Source organism: Camelina sativa, chromosome 9 (assembly GCF_000633955.1).
Source record: "Camelina sativa cultivar DH55 chromosome 9, Cs, whole genome shotgun sequence".
In the NCBI taxonomy this organism is placed as follows: domain Eukaryota; kingdom Viridiplantae; phylum Streptophyta; class Magnoliopsida; order Brassicales; family Brassicaceae; genus Camelina; species Camelina sativa.
In genome coordinates, this window is record NC_025693.1 from 30,202,550 (window position 1) to 30,226,814 (window position 24,265).

The following is a 24,265-nucleotide window of genomic DNA, read 5'->3' on the forward strand; positions in this document are numbered from 1 at the left end:
CTATAAAGTATAAACCAGTCTGATTTGTTTCTCTTTTTGGTTTTAAGCTTTAGTTTGCTTAGTCCGGTTCTGTACATTATCATTATAATTTATATATTTTGACCAAATTAATGATAATGAGATATTTATATCATACCTCACTACTATAAATCATTTTTTGTTCTTTAAGCTAAAATATCATATTGGGGCTAAGGGTTGGGGGTTAGTTGAATGGTTATAAAACGGTATGGTTTATGGTATTCTTTTGGTGCATCGAGGGAATTATAGTGGTCACTAATACGATTTTAATTAGAGTTTTTGATGTGGAGACATTAACAAGAAATAAAAAATATCTTAGAATTGAAGTAAGGTTCGGTAAGGCTATTATCGTAAATCAATCAATCACTGGTCTGGTCCATAAATTGGCTGCCAAAGCCATTTCCTTCACTCACATTTCCAAATCATTCTATTACCACTCAAACCGCACGCGCTCATCATCATCCTCCTTTTGAAACTAAAACAATGGCGTCGGAGAAAAGCAAGATTCTGGTGATCGGAGGAACTGGTTACATCGGAAAATTCTTAGTAGAAGCGAGTGTCAAAGCCGGCCACACCACATTTGCTCTTGTCCGAGAAGCAACTCTCTCTGATCCCGTCAAGGGCAAAACCGTTCAGAGTTTCAAAGACCTCGGCGTCACAATACTACAGGTTATTCTTCAACTCTAACTTTATTCTTTAATTATTACTATGCTTTATAACCATAACTTAGTTACTTTGGTGGTCAGGGAGATTTGAATGATCATGAGAGTTTAGTGAAGGCCATTAAACAAGCCGATGTGGTTATATCAACCGTTGGAAGCATGCAAATCTTGGATCAAACCAAGATCATTTCAGCCATTAAAGAAGCCGGTAACGTCAAGGTTGGTGTATATAATAAATATAATCTCTAATTAGTCTATTGGTTTGTCTTTGTGTTTGTGTTAGTGTTGTCGCTCTATCAGAATTTAAACCCGCTTTATGAAAAGTGTAGTCATTGAGAAACTCATTTTGTACATATATATATCGTTATGTGCAGAGATTCTTGCCGTCTGAGTTTGGGGTGGATGTGGACAGGACCAGCGCGGTTGAGCCCGCAAAATCAGCTTTTGCAGGGAAAATACAGATCAGGAGAGCCGTTGAAGCTGAAGGAATACCATACACTTACGCTGTGGCCGGTTGCTTTGCCGGTTACTTCCTACCTACATTGGTTCAGTTCGAGCCTGGTCTCACTTCTCCTCCTAGAGACAAAGTCACCATTTTAGGCGACGGAAATGCCAAAGGTCCTTTTTTCAGAATCTAAATTTTAATGCGCTTTATATATAGTATATTGTATACATGCATCTAGCTAATATATATGGTCTCGACTACTTGGCAGCTGTGATCAACAAGGAGGAAGATATTGCTGCTTACACGATCAAGGCAGTGGATGATCCGAAGACTCTGAACAAAATCCTATACGTTAAGCCTCCTAACAACACTCTATCGATGAACGAAATGGTCACGTTGTGGGAGAAAAAGATCGGCAAGTCCCTTGAGAAGACTCACATCCCAGACGAACAAATCCTTAAAAGCATCCAAGGTTTAGAAACCATGAGGTTTTTAGTTTCTTTAATTTATGAATACCTTTTTTTTTATTAATTAGCTGAACCAAAACTTTTTTGTTTTTGTTTTGTTTGGCAGAGTCTCCGGTTCCCATCAATATTATGTTGTCGATAAACCACGCAGTGTTTGTGAAAGGAGACCAGACCAATTTCGCCATAGAGGCTTCGTTTGGTGTGGAAGCCTCTGAGCTTTACCCTGATGTCAAGTACACAAGTATTGATGAGTATCTCAGTTATTTTGTTTGAGGAAGTTCATAAAAGATTAAACACTTAAATTACCACCACGATGCTCTAGTTTCATGTTTGTATCAATAAAAGTGATTCTTGTGATGTGTGTATGTGTGTGACTCGTCACACAGTGCTTTACCTTCTATGTGTGTAAGGGCATGTTTATAGGGGGATCAGGTGAGGGTGATCTTAGGGGAGAAATATTGTAAAAATATTGTAAGATCAGGTTTTAAGAACTTTTGTTAAGATGTTAATTATTGGGAGAACAGATATAAGATCTTAAGATTTAATAATATAATATTCTATTAGAAATTTAAAAATGTTTAATAAATACAAAGATTAATGTTTAATAGATAATTTAAGAATGTTCAAAACTATATAATAATATATTGTTTATTAAAAATTTTATTAAACATATTACATTTTTGAAAATTTATAAAATAATATTTTAATTGCAAACTTATAAAACTTTTATTAAAATTAAAAAAATAACANTGAGCTCCAAAAAATGCATGCCATATCCAAAGATCTTGTGAAGCTACTGCCTCCAAAACAATTGTTGGCTTATCAGTGCCTCTTGAATACATTCCTTTNGTGTTTATCACGAATTAATGTATGGTCATCACCTAAACCTTCAAGATTTGTAGACATAGTTACTGAAAAGGTAAGATCCGGAGTAGTTCCAGTTCCATCTTCTTGTTGGAATTCTTGTTCGTCATAGAGTGTGTATGAATCTCGTTCATCTTCGACAATCATATTATGCAGTATGAGACATGCTCTCATTATATATGCAATTTTACCCTTTGACCATAAAAGAGTTGGATTTTTAATCATGGCGAACCTAGATTGCAAGACTCCAAATGCACGCTCAACATCTTTTCGTGCACCTTCTTGTTTTTGTGCAAATAAACGATGTTTCGGATGTTGTGGTTGTGGGATGGATTTAACAAATGTCGCCCACTCCGGGTAAATACCATCCGTCAGATAGTAAGCCAAATTATACTCATTTCCGTTGACATAGTACGTAACTTCGGGAGCTCGACCGTAAATAATGTCATTAAATACTGGTGATTGATCAAGGACATTTAAATCGTTACAAGTACCCGGAGCTCCAAAAAATGCGTGCCATATCCAGAGATCTTGTGAAGCTACTGCCTCCAAAACAATTGTTGGCTTATCGGTGCCTCTTGAATACATTCCTTTCCAAGCGGTTGGGCAATTTTTCCACTGCCAGTGCATACAGTCAATGCTACCAACCATCCCGGGAAAACCCCTCTGTTCTCCATAATATAGTAGCCTTTGAAGATCCTCTTGTGTTGGTCGGCATAGGTATTCAGTGCCAAACAAGTCAACTATCCCGACGACAAAATGTTCCAAACATTTACGAGCAGTACAAGCAGCAAGACGTATGTATTCATCAACCGAGTCCGTCGCAGTCCCATACGCTAAAAGTCGAATTGCTGCAGTACATTGTTGTAGGGGTGATAGACCATTGCGGAAGGTTGCATCCTTTTTTGGCTTAAAATATGGAACTTCTTCACTCAGACGATTCACTATACGCAAGAACAGCGGCTTGTTCATTCGAAACCGTCGCTGGAAGTGGTGAGCATTGTAAGTCGGATTATTAGAAAAATAATCGTTCCACAAACGTTCATGCCCTTCTTCTCGTTTTCTATCAATATATTCACGTGGTTTCCTTTCCACCGGAATTTCCTCTTCAACAGCTTCAAATTGTTTATTAAATTGCTCTTGAAAGTATTGGTTTAAACTATCATTATTTGGGTCATAATGGTAGTAAAAATTGTTGGAAGAAGATGCCATGGCAATGAAGAAAAGAAAGAAATATTGTGTTTTGGGTGAGAAGGAAATGATAGTTTTTAAAAAAAAGAAAGTAATATTTGAGTTTGGTGAGAGAAGGAAATTTTTGTGTTTGAGGAAAGAAAGAAATATTTGAGTTTGTTGAGAGAAGGAAATGTTTGTGTTTGATGAAAGAAAGAAATGTTTGTTTTGTTGAGAGTAATGTTTGTTTTTGATCTTGTGAAACCTTGTGCTCTTCTCATACATATATAGTGATCAAACATCACGGGTTCAAGACATAGTACATCACGGGTCCAAAAGAAACAACAACAACCAACATCACGGGTTCATAAAATTCCAAAAGAAACAACAACAAGTACATCACGGGTTCATAAAATTCCAAAAGCAACAACTACTTGAGCTGGTTCACTTTGTCTGTCAGCTGGATCACGCGGTCATTCAGCTGGATCACTTGATCTTTGACCTGGATCACAAGTACCTTGAGCTGGATCATTTGGTCGCTGAGCTGGATCACTTGGTCCTTGAGTTGGATCACTTGGTCCTTGAGCTGGATCACTTCGTCCTTGGGTTGAGCATCACGGTTCGACAGACTTGGTCCAATCTCGGTTGATGGTTGCGGTTCATAGTAACAGGTCTCAGCCTCATCTTCTGTATCGGAACTATAGTTTAAGGGCATAGACCATCACACCATCACAAAAACCAAGCAAACAATCTTTTCAAGGCAACTACAACCACTGAAAATGTCTTAATAATCAGTTACTACACAACTAAATTCAGTTTTGTTACCATCACAACTTAAGTTTAGAGATGTGTGGGAGAACGAAAAAGGGACTTTGGCCAAACATCAAACCATTTTTTTAAACCAGTTTACCATCACAACTAAAAATCAAACCATTTTTCAAACGTTACCATCACAACTAAACATCAAACCAATTTTTCAAAACATTTTTTGAAACAAGTTTACTTTTAAAACATCAAACCAATTTATTCACAAACAAAGAAACGAAAAACAATTTTTTAGACACAAACCATTTGACTTACCTTTTACTTGCGAGTAAGGAATGTTGTTGTTGTGAATAAATTTGCCCTCCTTAGCCTCACCTATATGCCTCATGAACAAACCGAAAACAAGCCAAAATCGATTAACGTTTATGGGTGTAAAGTTGAATTCAAGTAGAGGAAAAAACGATTATAATTCACTCATACAAATCTATTAATTCTCAGTTTCAATACAACACACGACATGCATAAAATCGAAGGCATAAAATCGAAACCCTAAAATTGAAAACCCTAAATCGAAACCCTAAAATTGAAAACCCTAAATCGAAACCCTAAAATTGAAAACCCTAAATCGAAACCCTAAAATTGAAAACCCTAAATCGAAACCCTAAAATTGAAAACCCTAAATCGAAACCCTAAAATTGAAAACCCTAAATCGAAACCCTAAAATTGAAAACCCTAAATCGAAACCCTAAAATTGAAAACCCTAAATCGAAACCCTAAAATTGAAAACCCTAAATCGAAACCCTAAAATTGAAAACCCTAAATCGAAACCCTAAAATTGAAAACCCTAAATCGAAACCCTAAAATTGAAAACCCTAAATCGAAACCCTAAAATTGAAAACCCTAAATCGAAACCCTAAAATTGAAAACCCTAAATCGAAACCCTAAAATTGAAAACCCTAAATCGAAACCCTAAAATTGAAAACCCTAAATCGAAACCCTAAAATTGAAAACCCTAAATCGAAACCCTAAAATTGAAAACCCTAAATCGAAACCCTAAAATTGAAAACCCTAAATCGAAACCCTAAAATTGAAAACCTAAATCGAAACCTAATTCAGAAATGAGATTAGGTTTAAATTGCCGGAGCTTACCTTGTCTATAAAGCCGGAGGAGACAGAGGAGACAGAGAAGACGAGGAGACGAAGAGATCGGTTGACTTGGCGAGACAGAGGAGACGGTGGAGACGACGAGATCGGTGGACACGAGGAGACGAGGAGAAGAAGAGATCACCGGAACTGGTCGGAACACACCGGAATCGGAGAGGAAGAAATCTCTCGGCGAAACGCCGTTTTGTCTCTTCGGAGAGAACAAAAAAATTTTTTGCGGAAACCCGAATGAAGAGAAAGAAAATAATACGAAGACAATAAAATTTCCAACCAATCTCTTTCAAACACGTGGCCTTAGATCACCCCGAAGAACTGATTTTATTTAAGATCAGAAGGCCTGATCTTATTTACACTGTTCATTTTTTTCTAATATAAAAAAGCCCAAAATCAGCCCTTTGTTTTACCGATAAATATGACCTAATGTGTGACTCTTCACAATACATACTTGTTAATTGTGTAATTCATACCTATTATCAACACGTGTAAACCACTAAGAATATATTCTATAATTCAAATCAGTTTTTATATCAAAATCAAATCTTTTACGAAAAAAAGTTATATTATATTCTCAAAGGTTTTGAAGCGTGACAGCGTGAGCTACATAATCTATTTTCAAATGTGGTTGCGAACTTGCGATAAAACAAGAAATAAAGAAAATAAAAATCTCAGGTAAGGGTATTATCGGAAATTGACGAACCTAGTCCATAAATTGCTGTTCCTTGGCTCACATCTCAAATCAATTTAGCACTCAAAACATTACACACAGTCATTAACTCATTATCGTAAAGGTCTCAAACACTAAAACATGGCGTCAAAGATTCTGGTGATCGGAGGGACAGGTCACATCGGACAACTCATTGTAGAAGCAAGCGTGAAAGCACAGCACTCCACGTTGGCTCTTGTTAGAGAAGCAACTCTCTCCGATCCCGTCAAGGGCAAAATCGTCCAGAAATTTAAAGATCTCGGCGTCAAAATACTACACGTACGTACGCTTGATTCCTTTAATATATATCTTTCATAAAGATTCCAATAACCCATAACCTAGTTATTATGTATATCAAACTTGGGATCAGGGGGAGTTGAACGATCACGAGAGCTTAGTGAAGGCCATTAAACAGGCCGATGTGGTTATATCAACCGTTGGGAGCATGCAAATCTTGGATCAAACCAAGATCATTTCCGCCATTAAAGAAGCCGGTAACGTCAAGGTCAGATCTGCATAAGATCGAATTCGTACATATATAGTTTCTTGTACTATGGATTTGTTGATTTACAGAGCTTCTTTTGGTATAGATGTGGACATATAAATATAATTCAATTAGTCTAGTGATTTGTGTTAGTATTGTTGGACCTGTCACCACCGAATTAAGACCAGCATAATACATTTTCTTGAAAAAACAATCATTCAATTGAAGATATAGTCTCATATTGGATTTGACGTTATATGCAGAGATTCTTGCCGTCTGAGTTTGGGATGGACGTGGACAGGTCTAATGCGGTTGAGCCAGCGAAGTCGACTTTTGCAAGGAAACTACAGACCAGGAGAGCAGTTGAAGCGGAAGGGATACCATACACTTACATTGTTACCAATTACCTTTCCGGTTACTACTTGCCCACATTGGTTCAGTTCGAGTTTGGTCTCACTTCTCCTCCTAGAGACAAAGTCAAAATATTTGGTGATGGAAATGCCAAAGGTTAGTTTCATATATATCCAAAACATTAATCTGCTTTTTATACAGTTGAATGTACGTAACACGGTCGAATACTTGGCAGCTGTGTTCAACAAGGAGGAAGATATTGCTGCTTATACGATCAAAACCGTGGATGATCCGAGGACTCTGAATAAAACCCTCTACATTAATCCACCTAACAACACTTTATCCATGAATGAATTAGTCACCTTGTGGGAGAAAAAGATCGGCAAGTCTCTTGAGAAGACTTACTTGTCAGAGGAACAAATCTTTAAAAGCATCCAAGGTTTAGAAAATCAGAATTATGAGTTTTTTTTTTTAGATTCTTTAGTAATGCCTTTTTGATTAGCTGAATAAAAAGTTATATTTCTGTTTTTTGCAGAGTCTCCGGATCCCATCAATGTTCTTATGTCTATAAACCACGCTGTGTTTGTGAAGGGAGATCAGACCAATTTCACTATAGAGCCTTCGTTCGGTTTTGAAGCTTCTGAGCTTTACCCTGATGTCAAGTACACAAGTGTTGATGAGTATCTCAGTTATTTTGTTTGAGGTACTTCATAACTTACCACCATGACGCTAGTTTCATGTTTGTATCAATAAAAATGACTCTTGTGATGTGTTGTCACAGTGCTGTACCACAATAATATTATTTTTCACAAATTCACATATCTTTGTATGCATTTAATTGGTTTGATATATCACCTATATATATATAATAATGAATATCGTTTGTGCTAGAATTCATGTAATTTGTATTTTACGAACAGAACATGAGAGTCGAAAGTACTGTTCACCACATCACATGGGATATTGAGTGAGGAGGTAATGTCGTAATCAACCCACTAAATACCGTCCATAAATAATTGCCCTGTCGACGCCAAGTCCACAGCATCATTATTCAAATAGTAGACATTCATTAGTCATTACCACTTTGAAACATGACGACGGAGAAAAGCAAGATTCTGGTGATCGGAGGAACTGGTTACATGGGAGAATTCATCGTTGAAGCTAGCGCTAAAGCCGGTAACCCAACGTTCGCTCTTGTCCGAGAAGCATCTCTCTCCGATCCCGTCAAGGGCAAAACCGTCCAACGCTTCAAAGATCTCGGCGTCACAATACTACACGTATGCATGAACTATCATTTTCTAACATGTATACAAATTCATGAAGTTCATAACCATAACCTTAGTTATGTATTTATGTAACTTGGTCAGGGAGATTTGAATGATCATGAAAGCTTAGTGAAGGCCATCAAACAGGTCGATGTGGTGATATCAGCCGTAGGGAGCAAGCAAATCTTGGATCAAACCAAGATCATTTCCGCAATCAAAGAAGCCGGTAACGTTAAGGTCGGAATTTTGATTCATCATCAAACCTCGTTTAATTAATTGCCGATAGTCTCTTACTAGATATGTAATCGTTGTTTACCAGAGATTCTTGCCGGCTGAGTTTGGGGTAGACGTGGAGAGGACCAGTGCCGTTGAGCCGGCAAAGTCATTTTTTGCAAGGAAGGTACAGATTAGGAAAGCCATAGAAGCTGAAAGAATACCATACACTTATATTGTTAGCAATTGCTCTGCTGGTTTTTACTTGCGCACATTAGTCCAGTTCGAGTCTAGTCTCATTTCTCATACCAGAGACAAGGTTATCATTTTTGGCGAAGACAGTGTTCCTCCTAGAGACAAAGTCACCATTTTAGGGGATGGAAGTGCCAAAGGTGGAGAATTATATAGTGTAATAGAAAAGTAGAATTTAAAAAAAATATATATATTTATATAATTTAGATTGTTTTTGCAGTTGTGATCAACAAAGAGGAAGATATTGCTGCTTACACAATCAGGACAGTGGATGATCCAAGGACTCTGAACAAAACACTCTACATTAAACCTCCTAAGAACACTTTATCAACGAATGATATGGTAACCTTGTGGGAGAAAAAGATCGGCAAGTCTCTCGAGAAGACTCACATCTCAGAAGAACAAATTCTTAAAAGCATCCAAGGTTAGAAATTCTAATCCGAGCATCATTCACAAGGAGAGATAGGTTTATAGATTCATTGCTAAATAAAAAGATATCTTCTCTTTGCGTATTCTCCAGTTCCCATCGATGTGTTTAAGTCGATAAACCACTCCATATATGTGAAGGGAGATCTGACCAGTTTCACTATAGAGCCTTCATTCGGTGTGGAAGCCTCTCAGCTTTACCCTGATATCAAGTACACCACTGTCGATGAGTATCTCAGTGAATTAGTCTGAGCATATTACCATACTCACCTCAATGATGACGCTAGTTTCATAATTGTAACAATAAATAATGATTCTCCCAATCGTGAATGATCGATGTGTGTGTGTTTGTGTGTATGTTTGTGTGTTTGTGTCACTACATTCCGAGCTGGACCCACTGATTGTGGGTGGTGCGATGCCTAACCGATGAAGAGAAGATTAATGTCAATTTCGTTACGGATTGCTCCAAATTGGTGAAGATGGTGTTTACACCAGAAAAGTGGTCAGCTTTTGTGACATATATAGATAAAGTAGAGAAGAGTAAGGAAGTCATTTCAGTTCTTCGTACTGCCGTGTTTCTTCTTCTTTTGTGAGTGCTCGTAGAGAGATCACCCTGACGATTTGACAATTCTCAATAAAAACGCCAACTTTTCTTCCGATATAGAACCTCGTTTAAAACATAACATCTGATTTCATACACACGCTTTAGAAATAAGATACTAATCCATAGTATTTATGAAATGGTATATTATTCAGACAAAAGAATTTTTTTGTACTATTCTTCCAAAAAAATTGATGTCTTTTAATTAAGAACTTTCCTAATTTTATTATCTCAAAAACTCACCTGCATGTACGTAAATGTTTTGATGTGTTCGTCGCCAGGGACACGCCCCCTTTGGTCTATATTGTGGATATGGTCGGTTCTAGAATTCGTATATAATTTGTATTTTAGGAGCATTAACACGTTCAACATGTGGGATTACAAATTGTGTGCTGAGTGAGGGTATTGTCGTAAATCAACCCACCAAATACCGTCTATAAAATAATGGCCCTGTGAGTCAACGCCTTCACTCAAATTCCACAGCATCGTTTATTCAAGTAGTATACCTACGCATTCATTTAGTCATTACCACGTTTGATACATGGCTACGGGTAAAAGCAAGATTCTGGTGATCGGAGGGACTGGTTACATGGGAGAATTCATCGTTGAAACTAGCGCTAAAGCCGGTAACCCAACATTCACTCTTGTCCGAGAAGCCTCTCTCTCTGATCCGGTCAAGGGCAAAACCGTCCAGTGGTTCAAAGATCTCGGTGTCACAATACTACACGTACTTATGCATGAAAGTATCACTTTCTAACATGTTTACAAAATTCATAACCATAAACCTTTATTATGTAACTTGGTCAGGGGGATTTGAATGATCATGAAAGCTTAGTGAAGGCCATCAAACAGGTCGATGTGGTAATATCAACCATCGGGCACAAGCAAGTCTTAGATCAAACCAAAATCATTTCCGCCATTAAAGAAGCCGGTAACGTCAAGGTCGGTATTTGATTCGATTAGCATTTGATATATATCTAATGAAAATGTATAGTTATGAGAAAAATCTTATTGCACATAGTTTCTTATAATTACTAGATTTGTAATCGTTGTTTTTCAGAGATTCTTGCCGGCTGAGTTTGGGATAGACGTGGAGAGGACAAGTGTAGTTGAGCCGGCAAAATCATTTTTTGCAGGGAAGGTACAGATCAGAAAAGCTATAGAGGCCGAAGAAATACCATACACTTACGTTGTTAGCAATTGCTGTGCTGGTTTATACTTGCGTACGTTAGCTCAGTTCGAGCCTAGTCTCATTTCTCCTACTAGAGACAAAGTCATCATTTTTGGCGACGAAAATGTTCCTCCTAGAGATAAAGTCACCATTTTAGGCGATGGAAATGCCAAAGGTTGAGAAGAATTTTATAATGTAACAGAAAGTACTGTATATATAATTTAGAAACAAGATTTTTATATAACATGTTTTGGATCGAATTTTGCAGTTGTGATCAACAAAGAGGAAGATACTGCTGCTTACACCATCAGGACAGTGGATGATCCAAGGACTCTGAACAAAACACTCTACATTAAGCCTCCAAAGAACACTTTATCAATGAATGAAATGGTAACCTTGTGGGAGAAAAAGATAGGCAAGTCTCTTGAGAAGACTCACGTATCAGAAGAACGAATCCTTAAAAGCATCCAAGATTAGAAATTCTAATCCGAGCATGATTCACAAGGAGAGGTTTATAGATTCTTTATCATCCGTTTTTTTTTTTCATTCCTAAATAAAAAGATTTCTTCTTTTTGCGTAATGTCCAGTTCCCATCCATGTTTTTAAGTCGATAAACCACTCCATGTTTGTGAAGGGAGATCAGACCCGTTTCACTATAGAGCCTTCGTTCGGTGTGGAAGCCTCTGAGCTTTACCCTGATGTGAAGTACACCACTGTCGATGAGTATCTCAATCAATTCACTTGAGAAGATTTCATTAAAGCACTGAATTCACCGTTACGATTACGCAACGCAAGTAACATATAGTTGTAACAATAATTATGAATGATTCTTGTAGTTATATAATTTAAGAATGTGTGTGTGTGTGCGTGTGAGATTGAATTAAGCCAAATGTGAAGTTTTGTGAAACTAAGCTAATATTGCACTCTTGTGTCAATTAGAACGTAAGGTATATCTTCAACTTCTTTGACCAGAAAAAAAGGGGTACATCTTCAACTAAGCTTGCTTGAAATCTACAAAAACGTTACCCGTTTCATATGCAAATTTTACAAAAAAAAAACTTTTTTAAAAAACCTAAAATACTCTTAGCCTATTATCTCTTATAAGATACAAAATATTAGAGAAAAATATACCTCAACATCTCACGTGGGTCCAACTCATTCCCTTAACATCCATTGTCCCTCTGCTTTGAAATTTCACAAAAAAAATCGAGTTTTTTTCTCATAATTTTAAAATTTGGTGGTTTCAACGGAAAAACGTAATTCCATATGTTTTGAGGTTTTCACAAAAAATAAGTTCATAATTTTCCAGTTAAAGAAAAATATATAATTCACGGTTTTTGAAAATTTATAATCTCACCTAATTTGCAAAACATTAGCCTTCAAAACAAAAAAAAAAATTACGAATTTCTCCAAAATAATAAAACTGTGGAATTACATTTCTCGGTAAACAAATCAAAAAAGTTGGCAGATTACATTTTCCGTCTAACACCGTAAAATTTGTGACATTATTATTTCCCGTAATATCAAAATTTTTTACAAAATTATTATTAGTTTTGGTCTAAAACCGCAAAACTACGGAAGTACTATATATTTTCCCACTATGTTCTTTTGTCCCGCTATGTTTTTTTCCCATTATGTTCTTCTGGTGAGATTGTGAGGAAGGGAGTCGTAGGATGTGGAAGAAATGGATGGGACTAACGTAAGATGTTGGGACAAAGAAAGAGATATTATTTTTTATTAGACATATATAGGTTTAGGATTTTAAAGACGACATTCGTTGTTTTTGTAAAGTCGGGAGTCGTAATCGAAAAACAAATGGTGCTGGGTGAGGGTATTGTCGTAGTCGACCCACTAAATAGTGTCCATAAATGGTCCTGTGTCAACGCCAAAGTGCTTCACGCAAATTCCACAGCATCATTATTCAAATAAGACGCACTCATTAGTCACTACCACGTTTGAAACATGGCTACGGAGAAAAGCAAGATTCTGGTGATCGGAGGGACTGGTTACATGGGAGAATTCATCGTTGAAGCTAGCGCTAAAGCCGGTAACCCAACGTTCGCTCTTGTCCGAGAAGCGTCTCTCTCCGATCCTGTCAAGGGCAAAACCGTCCAGTGCTTCAAAGATCTCGGCGTCACAATACTACACGTATGCATGAACTATCATTCTCTAACATGTGTTACATACAAATACATAACCATAACCTTAATTAGTTATCTAACTTGGTCAGGGAGAGTTGAATGATCATGAAAGCTTAGTGAAGGCCATCAAACAGGTCGATGTGGTGATATCAACCATCGGGCACAAGCAAGTCTTGGATCAAACCAAGATCATTTCCGCCATTAAAGAAGCCGGTAACGTCAAGGTATTAATTTGTTCCAAACTCATTACTTATAAATGGAAATCTTATTAGCATATGATCTAATTAAAATGTATAGTTATGAGAAAAATCATATAGCACATTGCTCGTAGTGTTCTACAAGATTTGTAATTGTTGTTTTCAGAGATTCTTGCCGGCTGAATTCGGGACAGACGTGGAGAGGACAAGTGCGGTTGAGCCGGCAAGATCATTTTTTGCAAGGAAGTTACAGATTAGGAAAGCCATAGAGGCTGAAGGAATACCATACACTTACGTTGTTAGCGATTGCTGTGCCGGTTTATACTTGCGTACGTTAGCTCAGTTCGAGCCTGGTCTAATTTCTCCTACTAGAGACAAAGTCATCATTTTTGGCGACGGAAATGTTCCTCCGATAGACAAAGTTACTATTTTAGGCGATGGAAATGCCAAAGGTTGAGAAATTTTTAATGTAATAGAAAGTAGAATTTTTCAACCAAAAAAAAAAAAAAGATTTATTATATAACTAAGTTTTAGATTGTTTTTGCAGTTGTGATAAACAAAGAGGAAGATACTGCTGCTTACACAATCAGGACAGTGGATGATCCAAGGACTCTGAACAAGACCCTTTACATTAAATCACCTAGGAACACTTTATCAATGAATGAAATGGTAACCTTGTGGGAGAAAAAGATTGGCAAGTCTCTTGAGAAGACACACATATCCGAAGAAGAAATCCTTAAAAGCATCCAAGGTATAGAAATCAAAATCCTTATGTTTTTTAATTGATCACTTTTTTCCATTTTCTGAATGAAAAGATATTTTTTCCTTTTTTTCTTTTGTGTGTGTGTGTGTGTGTGTGTGTGTAATCTCCAGTTCCCGTCGATGTTTTTAAGTCGATAAACCACGCGGTGTTTGTGAAGGGAGATCAGACCAGTTTCACCAAAGATACTTTGTTCGGTGTGGAAGCCACTGAGCTTTACCCTGATGTCAAGTACACCACTGTCGATGAGTATCTCAATCAATTCACTTGAGAAGATTTCATAAAAGCACTGAATCACCGCTACGATTACGCAAGTAACATAGTTGTAACGATAATAATGAATGAATGATTCTTGTAGTGTATAGTTTAAGAATGTGTGTGTGTGAGTGTGCGCGTGAGATTAAATAAAGCCAAATGTAAAGTTCTGTGAAACCAAGCAAATGTTGTACTCAAAATTGAATAATGTACAATTCATCAACCTTGTTTGAAATCCACAAATCCTTTCATCCATTAGTATGATATAAAAATCAAGAGTTTCAGAGTCAGAATTGTTTAAAATCATACGACAACGTTAAACTTATGCTATAACCTTCTTTGTGAGTTAGAGATTTTCAATTTGGGTCCTTACTGGGCCCGAGACAATGTGTGATTTTTATCTAGTAAAAATAAATGAATACAGAAGTAGGCAAGCATGTGGTTGGGTCGTGAATATGCAAAGCATATGGCTAAGAGATTCTCTCATAGACTACTTTTGGCCAAAAAAAAAAAAAAAAGGCAACTGAAACCACTTTAAAGCTTATAAAACCTTGTAAAGGCCATGTTAGATTAGGTTTCCATGATGCCATGGTCTATCAAAAAGCATGAAATACATTTTATTTATTACAAAGGGACGAAAATAATGACACTAGTATGTGTATGTATCGTGGGCTCCATTTTTTTGTGCATTGACTGACATAATTAGATTCTCGATCGTATGGCTAGCCATCGATTTACTTTTTTCTTCTTCTTCTATAAAGCTATAAAAGTAACTGAACCTAGATTTGTATAGTTAGATCTCAATTGCCCAAAAGCTTACCATCATTTTTTTTGTGTGTCGCCAACTCTTAGTTGTCTTAAGCGAAACTCATCAAAGAGTATGTGGACAACCCATTTAGGGGCAGAATCTTACCACTATATTTATTGAGTTTTTGTTACATTTTCTTGTGTGGAATTGTCAATATGCTCTCTGAATTGTAAAGATACAATGTGAGTGTTTTACTTGTATTAGTTTGATTTTGGCTTTCCGATATACTTACATTTCATGACTTTTCTTTGAACATAAAATTAGGCGTTTGAGGATTTTAAGTGTTAGAAATTGTACTTATATATGAGCAAAACGGTCAACATCATACACATGAATCTTATTACCTTTTTTTTTTCCATGTTACGATGTCATTTTCAGAGTCCTAATTATAATACAAATCATGCATGGTTTAGAGAAAGGCATTACCAACAACTATATCTGTCACTACCACTTATAAGCTATAATAGTATCATTAGGTGATCAGTTATCAGTGTTCGATCACTAAATACTTTATTTCATCTAACTTGTGGACCATTAATATATATACAAAGTGTCTCTTTGATGTTTTTTTAAAGTTTATTTCTTTGTTGGTCGTCGATGATTTTTTAAGGTATACAATCTAACTTTTATTTTGCGCTCTATATTTTATCAAGGGAACAAGAAAATAAACATATAAGGTTCAATAGGATTTTCTAATGTTTAAAAAACTCAGAGCGGTGATATCAGGAACGATCTTGGAAATGACAAAGCGTTTTTGGTTTTTATTCGATCTGTGACTTATGTTTCCTTACTAGTAGTATTTTATATTTTGGGGGTTCATACTATTTTGATAGTAGTAATATACTAACATATGGATTTTGTCGGAAAATGCATGACTTCTCTGGCTCTTGGTGATTGCCAGCAACTACAATGCTGTGAATCATTACATTTCTACCAAACGTGTGCATATAAATACATATGTTATTATTGTATTCATTCAATTCAAATACAGTAAGCTATATAATTCAAATATATATATTCATCTAAAGTTTTGGACCACATCCCAAAAACCACCAAGGGAAGAAGCTAAAATTAAAATCATGAATTATGAGTCATATGACCAATATACTGTTTGGTTTTGTTTTCGTTTTTGCTATAAAAAAAAATTTGAGTATAAACAAAAGATATGTGGGAAATTGTTGTGACAAGAATCCATGTCTTGTATCAAAAAATCATGTGATCTATCATTCGAGATAAAGACATATACAACTGCTTAACATACACTTTTGTAACGCGCGCGCCACTTGTTATCCACCCCTTAATTCTCTTGTTATTTTCTTCTTGCATGGTTACTATATATGTATAAAACCAAATTGATGATGAAAACATCGTATGAATGAATCATCAAACTAAACTCACGGAAACTGTGTTGGGTTTAATTACAATCGTGAAGGTTCATTTCAAGAACCGAAACAGTAGTTTATCAATACGTAATCACAAACGACTTCGAACTACAATTATGTAGTTTATAATTAGTGATTGATCCTTCAAATAAAAAAAAAAAGGTTTTTTATTCGATATAGCTCATGGCTCAAACCGGTTTCCAAAGTTTGAATTATTAACATATTCGCATCTATGACACTTAGATTTTTTTTTTTTTTTTTTTTTTTTNTGGGTTTTACATTTGTCTGAGTTTATTTATATATAAACGACATTATTTTTAGGTTTGAAAGTTTAAAAAATAAAAATGGTGAAAATTTTGACAAGAGGCATAATAATGCATAACGGTCGCCCAGACAAGTCGAGAGAGAATCATAGCTTTTTACTATTGCTAATCAAAATTCCGAAGATACCCTTACATTATTTCATCGTCCTTTATACACTGTTGATAACAGCTTGGATATAACTGTCTTTCGGAAAAATATAATTTAAATTTTTTTGATAAAGCAATAAAATAGTAAAAAAAAAAAAAAAGTCGAGCCATTTGAATATTTTTGTAATCGGCCAAGTCCCATGTGTTTAAGAACGCAATTAGACATTTTTCTTTTTCTTTTAATTTGTCAAAAAGGCATTTTATACATTTTTTGTTTGTCAACAAACGTTTATACAATTTTTAAGGTACATGAACTAAATAAGACGAAGGAGATTGGCGTGTTAAATACTTTTGATTTTGACAACACAATTTATCTTACTCCTTTATACACTTCACTAAATAAAATAATCACACCAAGACAAAAAAAAAAAAAAAAAAAAAAANAAAGAACTAGAAAACAAACTATAGGGTCTATGCTTAAAGTATCATCAATAAATAATCTAAAAAAGACAAAGAGCATAAAAATGAAAGAGATTTGACCAACACACATTAACGTTAATTTTGCTTTTATATACTCTATAGTCTATAGTAGTACTACCAATGCAAAATTAATCTCGCGATTAGTAGTTTCTTAAATTATTTAATTACAGACAGTTATTATTATTATTATTATTGCTCACGCGCTTTTTCGAATTAGTTAATAGTATAATTTGTTTCTAAAAAAAAAACCCAAATAACTCGGCATAAAAAAATAAACAGCTCATAGCTCTCTCTCTCTCTCTCTCTCTCTCTCTCTCTCTCTCTCTCACACTCTTCTCTTCTCTCTCTTAAAGCTCTGCAGATTTTTTCGTCTGCAAAAAACCAGAGAGAAGGACAAATTAGGAAGAGATTAGAGAATAAGAAATCATAAACAACGAAGAAGACGAACAATACAAAACCCTAACAAAGCCTTTTTCTCCATCTCTTCTTCGCAAAATAAAATGGAGTATGACAAGCCTCCGGCTACTGCTACTACTTTCTCCAGGAAGATTAATAATCGTAGCCATAGCAGCCTTAGCTTTAGTGCAAATGCTGCATACGACGGCGTTTTTGCTTCTCCGTCTAATTTGAAATCTCCTCTTGTTGATTACGGCGAGATTTTCAGAGCTTCGGGTCCTTCTACCTCTTCGATTCCGTTTCTGGATGTACCGGAGCTCAACCTTGGTAAAGTTAAGGTCGATGTTCGCAGTTCTAAGCTCGATTACTCTTCCGTCTTTGGTGGTGGTGTTGGCTTTGGTGGTTGCGATTTCTCTCTTACTCCCAAGGAAGTGATCATCAACTCCGGTTACAAAACCGCCGTTACTGACAATAAGAGAAGGTAAAATTTTCAATATATTTAGGGTTCTTCAATTTTTTTAAAAGGCTATATGATTGTGTGATTTGAGGTTTTTGCTGGAGACATGTTGAATTGAATAGAGGAACACTTTGATGTTAGATCTCTGTTGGTGAGAACTTTTTTTTTTTTGGCCAATGTGTAGGAATCGTAGGAAAAGTGGAAACGCTTCTGATGTTGTTGTTCCTGTTTGCAACGAGGGGAAAAATTCACCTGAAATGGTTAGGATGAAGCACTCTGATATACCAAATCACCAGGCGGTCTCGCGCAATGAGGATAGGACTACTACTAATGTTACTCAGGAGGCTCAGGTGCTTACTAAACTGCAGGTTGAGAGTACGAGTCCGTTGCAGAAGATTGAAAGTAAACCACCTATTATTATTCCACTAGTTGAGAGTAAGAAGACATGTAATGAGAGTTGTGAGGAAGTCAAGGTTTCTAGAAAGCGGGGTTCTAAAACTGAGGTTGATTTCGAGAACGTCTTTGCTCGGAATGGATGTAGTACGCGTGATAAGTTAACGTGCAAGACCGATTCTAATGGTGAACATCCGGATGTGAAACCAGTTTCAAGCTTGCAGCATTCATTGAATGGTGAAAATGGATCTTCTGAAAGATTTTTGGGTTCTTACTCTGGGGTTTCGAAAAGGTTACAAACTGAAGATGCTGATGATCCTCCAAGTTCACCTCCATACTTTGATGCTGAAACAGATGCAAATTCGCCTGCCGCTGAGTCTTCTGCAGCATTGAAGAAGGCTATAGAAGAGGCACAAGTAAGAATGAATATTGCAAAACAAATGATGGGAAGGAATAAGTCAGGCTTTCGCAGTTGTGCAAAACCGAAATCTTGTGATGACCCTAAAATCGAGATTAAAGGGGACAAAGAAGTTGAAGAAATTACAGAGGAAAGCAGAGACAACAATTCTCAGATTCTTGGTGAGACGGGGAACTCATCTGAACAATCATTTTCAAATGAGGGGGATCAGCATGCAAAAAGAGCACGGAAGCTGTGGGAAGTTCCTGAAGGACTTTTAAAATCAACTTCAGACCATAAGCTGGAAGAGTTAGAAGAACACAATGTGGTTAAGCTAGAAGAGGAACAAGCAAGAAGAGGTCGCAAACACTGGGTATCACCTGGAGAGATATTCAAATCAGTTATGAACGGTAAGCAGCAGGAGCCAGAAAACTTTGCACCAGCCAAACCTGAAACTGATACGAAACAAGAGGTGCAACCACTGACTGAGAATCCCTTCTATACATTTGGACAGCTTGGCAGTAAAATAAAGTGTGTTGTAGAGGCCTTCACCTTCACGGGGAGCAAGGTTTCACAAAAGGATGAGCAAAAGGTTACTGAGGAGGATAGTTCTACCCTCGCTCAAATGGTTCAAGGTGAGGAAAATAACTCACAAGAGATGCTAGCTGGTATTCCAGTCATGGAAACATATTCAAGGGAAGTGGAAGAGACCCCGCAACAACCTGAGAGTAAGACCGAAACTAATATTGAAGAGAAGTCTGAATCTACAATCTGTGCTTTCACAGAAGGGACTTCTCAGACTATGGAGGTAGAAATTGGAACGCAAGTTAAAAGTGCTTGTGAGTCTGAAGGTGGATCTAAGTGGGGCGTAGAAGATTTGCATGAAAATCCTGACCCAACTTACACTGTTCTAGATCAGGAAGGTGAGAAGGAGAGAATCTTTGAGCCACTTGAGATTTTTGTTGGTACTGATGATACCAAAACATATGTGAAGGAAGTGGAAGAGATCCCAACACCTGATCATATTTTCAGTAAAACGCAGTCCGATGATAGTGTTGGAACTATGGTGTCTTTTAACAGAGAACATATTTCTGAGCCAGGAAACACAGATGAGGTGCAAGAGACAATGCACAAGGTTCCCAGGCGAAGAGGAGTTTGGAAGACCTCTGAAGACGTCTATAATATGATCAAGGCCCCGAAGGAAAACAACAGGCCCTTGTGGCTAGGAGGTCTGGAGAATGAAACCACAGAAATATCCTTCCGTGAGGAGGGTGTATGGATTCATGATGCTAGCGAGGAAACAGAAAGTACATCTGGACAAGCTAATGATTCAGGATTACAAGAAAATTGGACCGTTCTTAAACAAATGTTTAGGCAGATGTTTCAGCCAGCAGATATTAAGGGAGAAGATGAAACTTACTGCTTAGTGGAATCAGAAAAGGACCATCTTGATATCCATCACAAAGCTGGAGATGAGAACGGAAACGAAACTGCAGAGACTTCTTACTGCCAGATGACTGGCACAGATAGATATGAACAGGATGAGGTGGAGACAGTAAGAAAGGATTATGAAGCCTATGCACATACCAGAGAAAATGAAGAGTCGACGCAAGAAACATATGGTAAGGTAGAGCTGCAAGGTAAAACGTCTTTGGTCCGTGAACTGATAGGAGAAGAGCTAGAGGCCAATAGAATGGCTAGCGACCAAGAAGGGGAAGATGCACACGAATTATCTGAAGAAGCTGGCTGGGCTCAACGACTTGCTGAACTTGATGAGATAAAGGAGCATGCAGATTCTCGTGCTGAAATGCATGAATATGATGATTGCAGTAAAACAGACTCAAATATATCTGGGGAGAAATTTGAGGAAACGCATGAACTAGCAGAAGAAACTAAGATCGATGGTAGTGTAGATACTGACACCAGCAGGTCATCTTTTGAAATGAGACAAGGGGATTCATACATTGAGGAGGTTGGCGTTGAGCAAGATCTCAGTGATCAATTCCCTGAAAAAGCCAGTGCTGTCAGCAGCACAGAAGAACACGTTGAAGACATAGATTCTGATTCAATACGAAGTGGTTGGAGTGTTGCAGAGGATGATGACAGATCAATGCAGGATGGAGTAGTAAGTCAGGCAGAATGTAAGCCTGACGAAATGGAGGAAACCAAAGAAGAAAATGATGACATGAAAACAAGTTTTGGCCTAGAGAATGATGAAGATAAGACTGAACAAGAGCACCGGTTTGAGTATCAAGAGAATGAAACAGATAGAAGCAATGTGGAGGCAGCTGAGTCTTCCTGTTGTTTGCCCAACGGAGACAAAAATACTTTCACATCAACAGATAGAAATACGAAAGAAAATGAGGGAGAGGAGAGTTGTCGATCATCTATAGAAAAAGGGGGAGATGCTGCTTCTGATGCTTCACAGAACGAAGCAGAGCTGGTTGAGGAACATCTGAAAAAGAAAGATGAAACAAGAGAGAAAGAGAAGGAAAGAGAGAAGGAAAGAGAAAGAGAGAAAGAGAGAGTTATGGTAGAAAGAGCTATTCGTGAAGCCCGCGAAAGGGCGTTTGCTGATGCTAAGGAAAGAGCAGGAAAAGCTGCAATAGAGAAAGCAAAGGCAGGAGCCCACCGTAAAGGGACTTCTGAGGTTCCAAGGAGATCAGAGAAGGCTTCTGTTGAGGCAAATGATAAGTTGTCATCAGCTGAGAAGGCTACAATGCAAGCTAAACTCAGATCTGAGCGTGCTGCTGTAGAAAGAGCACTCTCTGAGGCCAGAGAACGTGCACTGGAAAAAGCATTGTCTGGAAAGGCTGCTTCTTCTCAAACAAAATGTTATGGCGGCAGCAAGTCATTAGGCTCTTCTGGTGAAAGACGAGGCTCCTCATCTTCTGTGAGTTTTTGACACCTATTTTCTTATTCTTCTTTCAACTTATCATTCATAGCTCTCATGTAATATTTTGATTTGTGAAATTCTTTAGCAGGGTACAGAGAACAAAAGTTCAGGTCCTTCCAATTCTTCGAACCAGACTGGTATGTCTCTGTGTATATATATATAGTCGTTTCCAAGATGTTTGACCAATATACTGACTTGTTCATTTGATTTGCGTGATGAAGCCAAAGGTGAGCCAATCCAGAGAAGTAAAGCTAGATCTGAGAGACACCAGAGAACATCTGATCGCGCGGTATGTACACCAGCTGTTCATCTGTCTCTTATAATCCTCTTATCTCTGCTTAGAACATGTTTCTGTGCTGTCATCATTCCAGGCAGAGGCTCTTGCAGAGAAGAAACTTCGTGATCTTAAAGTCCAGAAAGAGCAGGCAGAGAGAAATGTAATCACATATATGATCAGATTTTTTTTTTTTTTTTAAATGTCATCTTTGAATTTGCTGGTTGTATTAAGCCTTCTTCTTCTCGGGTTGAAATTGCAGAAACTTGCGGAAGGTCTTGATGCTGATGTCAAACGGTGGTCGAGTGGAAAGGAAAACAACTTGCGGGCGTTGCTCTCAACACTCCAATATGTAATTTGTTTTCTCCATTTGTACAATAGCTCTTAACTCTGTCTAACGGATTAGATGATCAGTCTTAATCGATTGTTCTGTGGTTTGCAGATACTTGGAGCAGAGAGTGGATGGAAACCGATTCCTCTCACTGATCTTGTTTTAAGTGCTTCCGTGAGAAAAGCCTACCGAAAGGCAACTCTTTACGTTCATCCTGACAAGCTTCAACAACGTGGCGCATCTACACAGCAGATGTACATTTGCGAGAAAGTTTTTGACCTTCTCAAGGTTTCTCTCTCTCTCTAACCTATCAATATAAAATCAACTCCACTTGATTGAGTTACCTCCATCTGCAAATCAGTCTCTAACCAGCTTCTTTCTGATCCTACAGGAAGCATGGAACAAATTTGGTGCAGACGAACGATAAGTAAGATGGTGTGAAACTTTGGATCTTCCTTTACCCTATTATCAGAAGTCACCCTGCAAATCAGAACCAATCAGCCCGAACCTAAGTTAAAAAAAGTACAGGATAAGCTGCTATGGTATGGGATGAAGACAGATCTAGAGATGTAATAACCAGTTATAAATATTTACATCCATGGGTCATTATATATAAAAGAAGCTCATTCATGTAAAAACCATCTCTCACCCGCTTCACGGATTTTCCGATTCAAAATCTTATCAGAAGCCTCTTCCAAAATCTATTGTCGGAATGACTCCACTAAGCTCCACCATTAAGATCTTTCTCTACTTTCAAGTTTCAACACAACCTTGTCTCATGTTATATAGACATCCTCCCAAGAGAATGACGTAACTAATAATGTAATGTAGGACTTACCTACTCACCAAAGACATTCTCTCTCTCTCTCTCATCATTGATCAAATCACTGACTTGATTCATTTGATTGATTTGGGACAGCTAATGAGCTAAGCCAACACCATTAGGAAAAAGAAATTGAAGAAACTGCCGTACAATGATAAAAATAGGCTTATTCATATTCTCAGCTAAATAAGCCACAATATTATTCATCAAGTTAATAAGTAGTACATTATTAAGTCAATGTGGTACACCAACAAGCCGCATGAGAGAACTAAGATAACAGGGGGTTTTAAAAGCCGAGCAAATGAAGCATTATAGCATTTTGGGCATGCATGCGATTCTCTGCCTGTGGGAAGACAATGGAATAAGGAGCCTCCACGACTCCATTGGTCACCTCGACTCCTCTTTCTGCAGGTAAACAATGCATGAAATAGGCTTTCTGTCCAGCTAACTTCATTAGAGCTTCATCCACCTGCAATTGAACATAACATGTAAGCGTGAATCAGTTTACTTTACTAAGCGACCAAACATTTTACCAAAAGTAAGCCAGATATGACTTATATGTTACCTGGAATCCCTGGAATGCTTTACGGCGAGATTCGGCTTCATCCTTTTGCCCCATACTGGCCCATACGTCTGAGTACACAACATCAGCTCCTATGACAGCTTCTTTAGGATCATTGGTGATCTCTATCTTACTTAATCCAGCTTGTTGTGCCTTCAAAACTCTTTCTTTGTCTGGTTCAAACCCTTTTGGGCAAGCGCAGACAAAATGAAAAGGAATAACGGATGCCAATTCCAACCATGAGTGTACCATATTGTTCCCATCTCCAACATACACAACCTG

The 24,265-nt window shown here is 37.3% G+C and overlaps 7 protein-coding genes across 10 annotated transcripts in view; 6 read left to right on the top strand and 1 right to left on the bottom strand.

The window, feature by feature from the left end:
- On the top strand, nt 425-2,113 carry LOC104713174 (isoflavone reductase homolog P3). Its single transcript, XM_010430237.2, has 5 exons — nt 425-687; nt 765-899; nt 1,055-1,298; nt 1,394-1,597; nt 1,699-2,113. The coding sequence occupies exons 1-5, from the start codon at nt 502-504 to the stop codon at nt 1,863-1,865; spliced, it is 936 nt and encodes a 311-aa protein (XP_010428539.1). The 5' UTR covers nt 425-501; the 3' UTR covers nt 1,866-2,113.
- Nucleotides 6,286-8,103, top strand: LOC104713176 (isoflavone reductase homolog P3-like). 2 transcript variants are annotated; one of them, XM_010430241.2, is made up of 6 exons: nt 6,286-6,537; nt 6,629-6,763; nt 7,006-7,249; nt 7,329-7,532; nt 7,629-7,796; nt 8,014-8,103. In XM_010430241.2, exons 1-5 carry the CDS (start codon nt 6,361-6,363, stop codon nt 7,793-7,795), a joined length of 927 nt encoding a protein of 308 aa, XP_010428543.1. In that variant the 5' UTR covers nt 6,286-6,360; the 3' UTR covers nt 7,796; nt 8,014-8,103. The 2 variants fall into 2 exon arrangements, with proteins under 2 accessions (XP_010428543.1, XP_010428542.1); XM_010430240.2 differs by lacking the exon at nt 8,014-8,103 and having other exon boundaries at nt 7,629-7,926.
- Nucleotides 8,012-9,606, top strand: LOC104713175 (isoflavone reductase homolog P3-like). 2 transcript variants are annotated; one of them, XM_010430239.1, is made up of 6 exons: nt 8,012-8,068; nt 8,202-8,370; nt 8,461-8,595; nt 8,678-8,963; nt 9,044-9,247; nt 9,344-9,606. In XM_010430239.1, exons 2-6 carry the CDS (start codon nt 8,233-8,235, stop codon nt 9,499-9,501), a joined length of 921 nt encoding a protein of 306 aa, XP_010428541.1. In that variant the 5' UTR covers nt 8,012-8,068; nt 8,202-8,232; the 3' UTR covers nt 9,502-9,606. The 2 variants fall into 2 exon arrangements, with proteins under 2 accessions (XP_010428541.1, XP_010428540.1); XM_010430238.2 differs by lacking the exon at nt 8,012-8,068 and having other exon boundaries at nt 8,152-8,370.
- LOC104713177 (isoflavone reductase homolog P3-like) lies at nt 10,343-11,904 on the top strand. Its single transcript, XM_010430242.2, has 5 exons — nt 10,343-10,577; nt 10,658-10,792; nt 10,911-11,196; nt 11,290-11,491; nt 11,607-11,904. The coding sequence occupies exons 1-5, from the start codon at nt 10,392-10,394 to the stop codon at nt 11,764-11,766; spliced, it is 969 nt and encodes a 322-aa protein (XP_010428544.1). The 5' UTR covers nt 10,343-10,391; the 3' UTR covers nt 11,767-11,904.
- On the top strand, nt 12,934-14,608 carry LOC104713178 (isoflavone reductase homolog P3). Its single transcript, XM_010430243.1, has 5 exons — nt 12,934-13,169; nt 13,252-13,386; nt 13,526-13,811; nt 13,907-14,110; nt 14,233-14,608. The coding sequence occupies exons 1-5, from the start codon at nt 12,984-12,986 to the stop codon at nt 14,388-14,390; spliced, it is 969 nt and encodes a 322-aa protein (XP_010428545.1). The 5' UTR covers nt 12,934-12,983; the 3' UTR covers nt 14,391-14,608.
- On the top strand, nt 17,752-23,328 carry LOC104713179 (auxilin-like protein 1). Of its 2 annotated transcripts, none has more exons than XM_010430245.2 (8): nt 17,752-18,331; nt 18,492-21,990; nt 22,082-22,130; nt 22,215-22,282; nt 22,365-22,430; nt 22,530-22,619; nt 22,710-22,886; nt 22,990-23,328. In XM_010430245.2, the coding sequence occupies exons 1-8, from the start codon at nt 17,955-17,957 to the stop codon at nt 23,023-23,025; spliced, it is 4,362 nt and encodes a 1,453-aa protein (XP_010428547.1). In that variant the 5' UTR covers nt 17,752-17,954; the 3' UTR covers nt 23,026-23,328. The 2 variants fall into 2 exon arrangements, with proteins under 2 accessions (XP_010428547.1, XP_010428546.1); XM_010430244.2 differs by having other exon boundaries at nt 17,869-18,331; nt 22,079-22,130.
- The window catches only part of LOC104713180 (ornithine carbamoyltransferase, chloroplastic-like), a gene marked incomplete in the record, with an annotated part of 8,482 nt that continues 7,790 nt past the window's right edge, over nt 23,574-24,265 (bottom strand). The window contains 2 exon segments of the mRNA XM_019229467.1: nt 23,574-23,890; nt 23,987-24,262. Coding sequence (XP_019085012.1) covers nt 23,708-23,890; nt 23,987-24,262 — 459 coding nt within the window.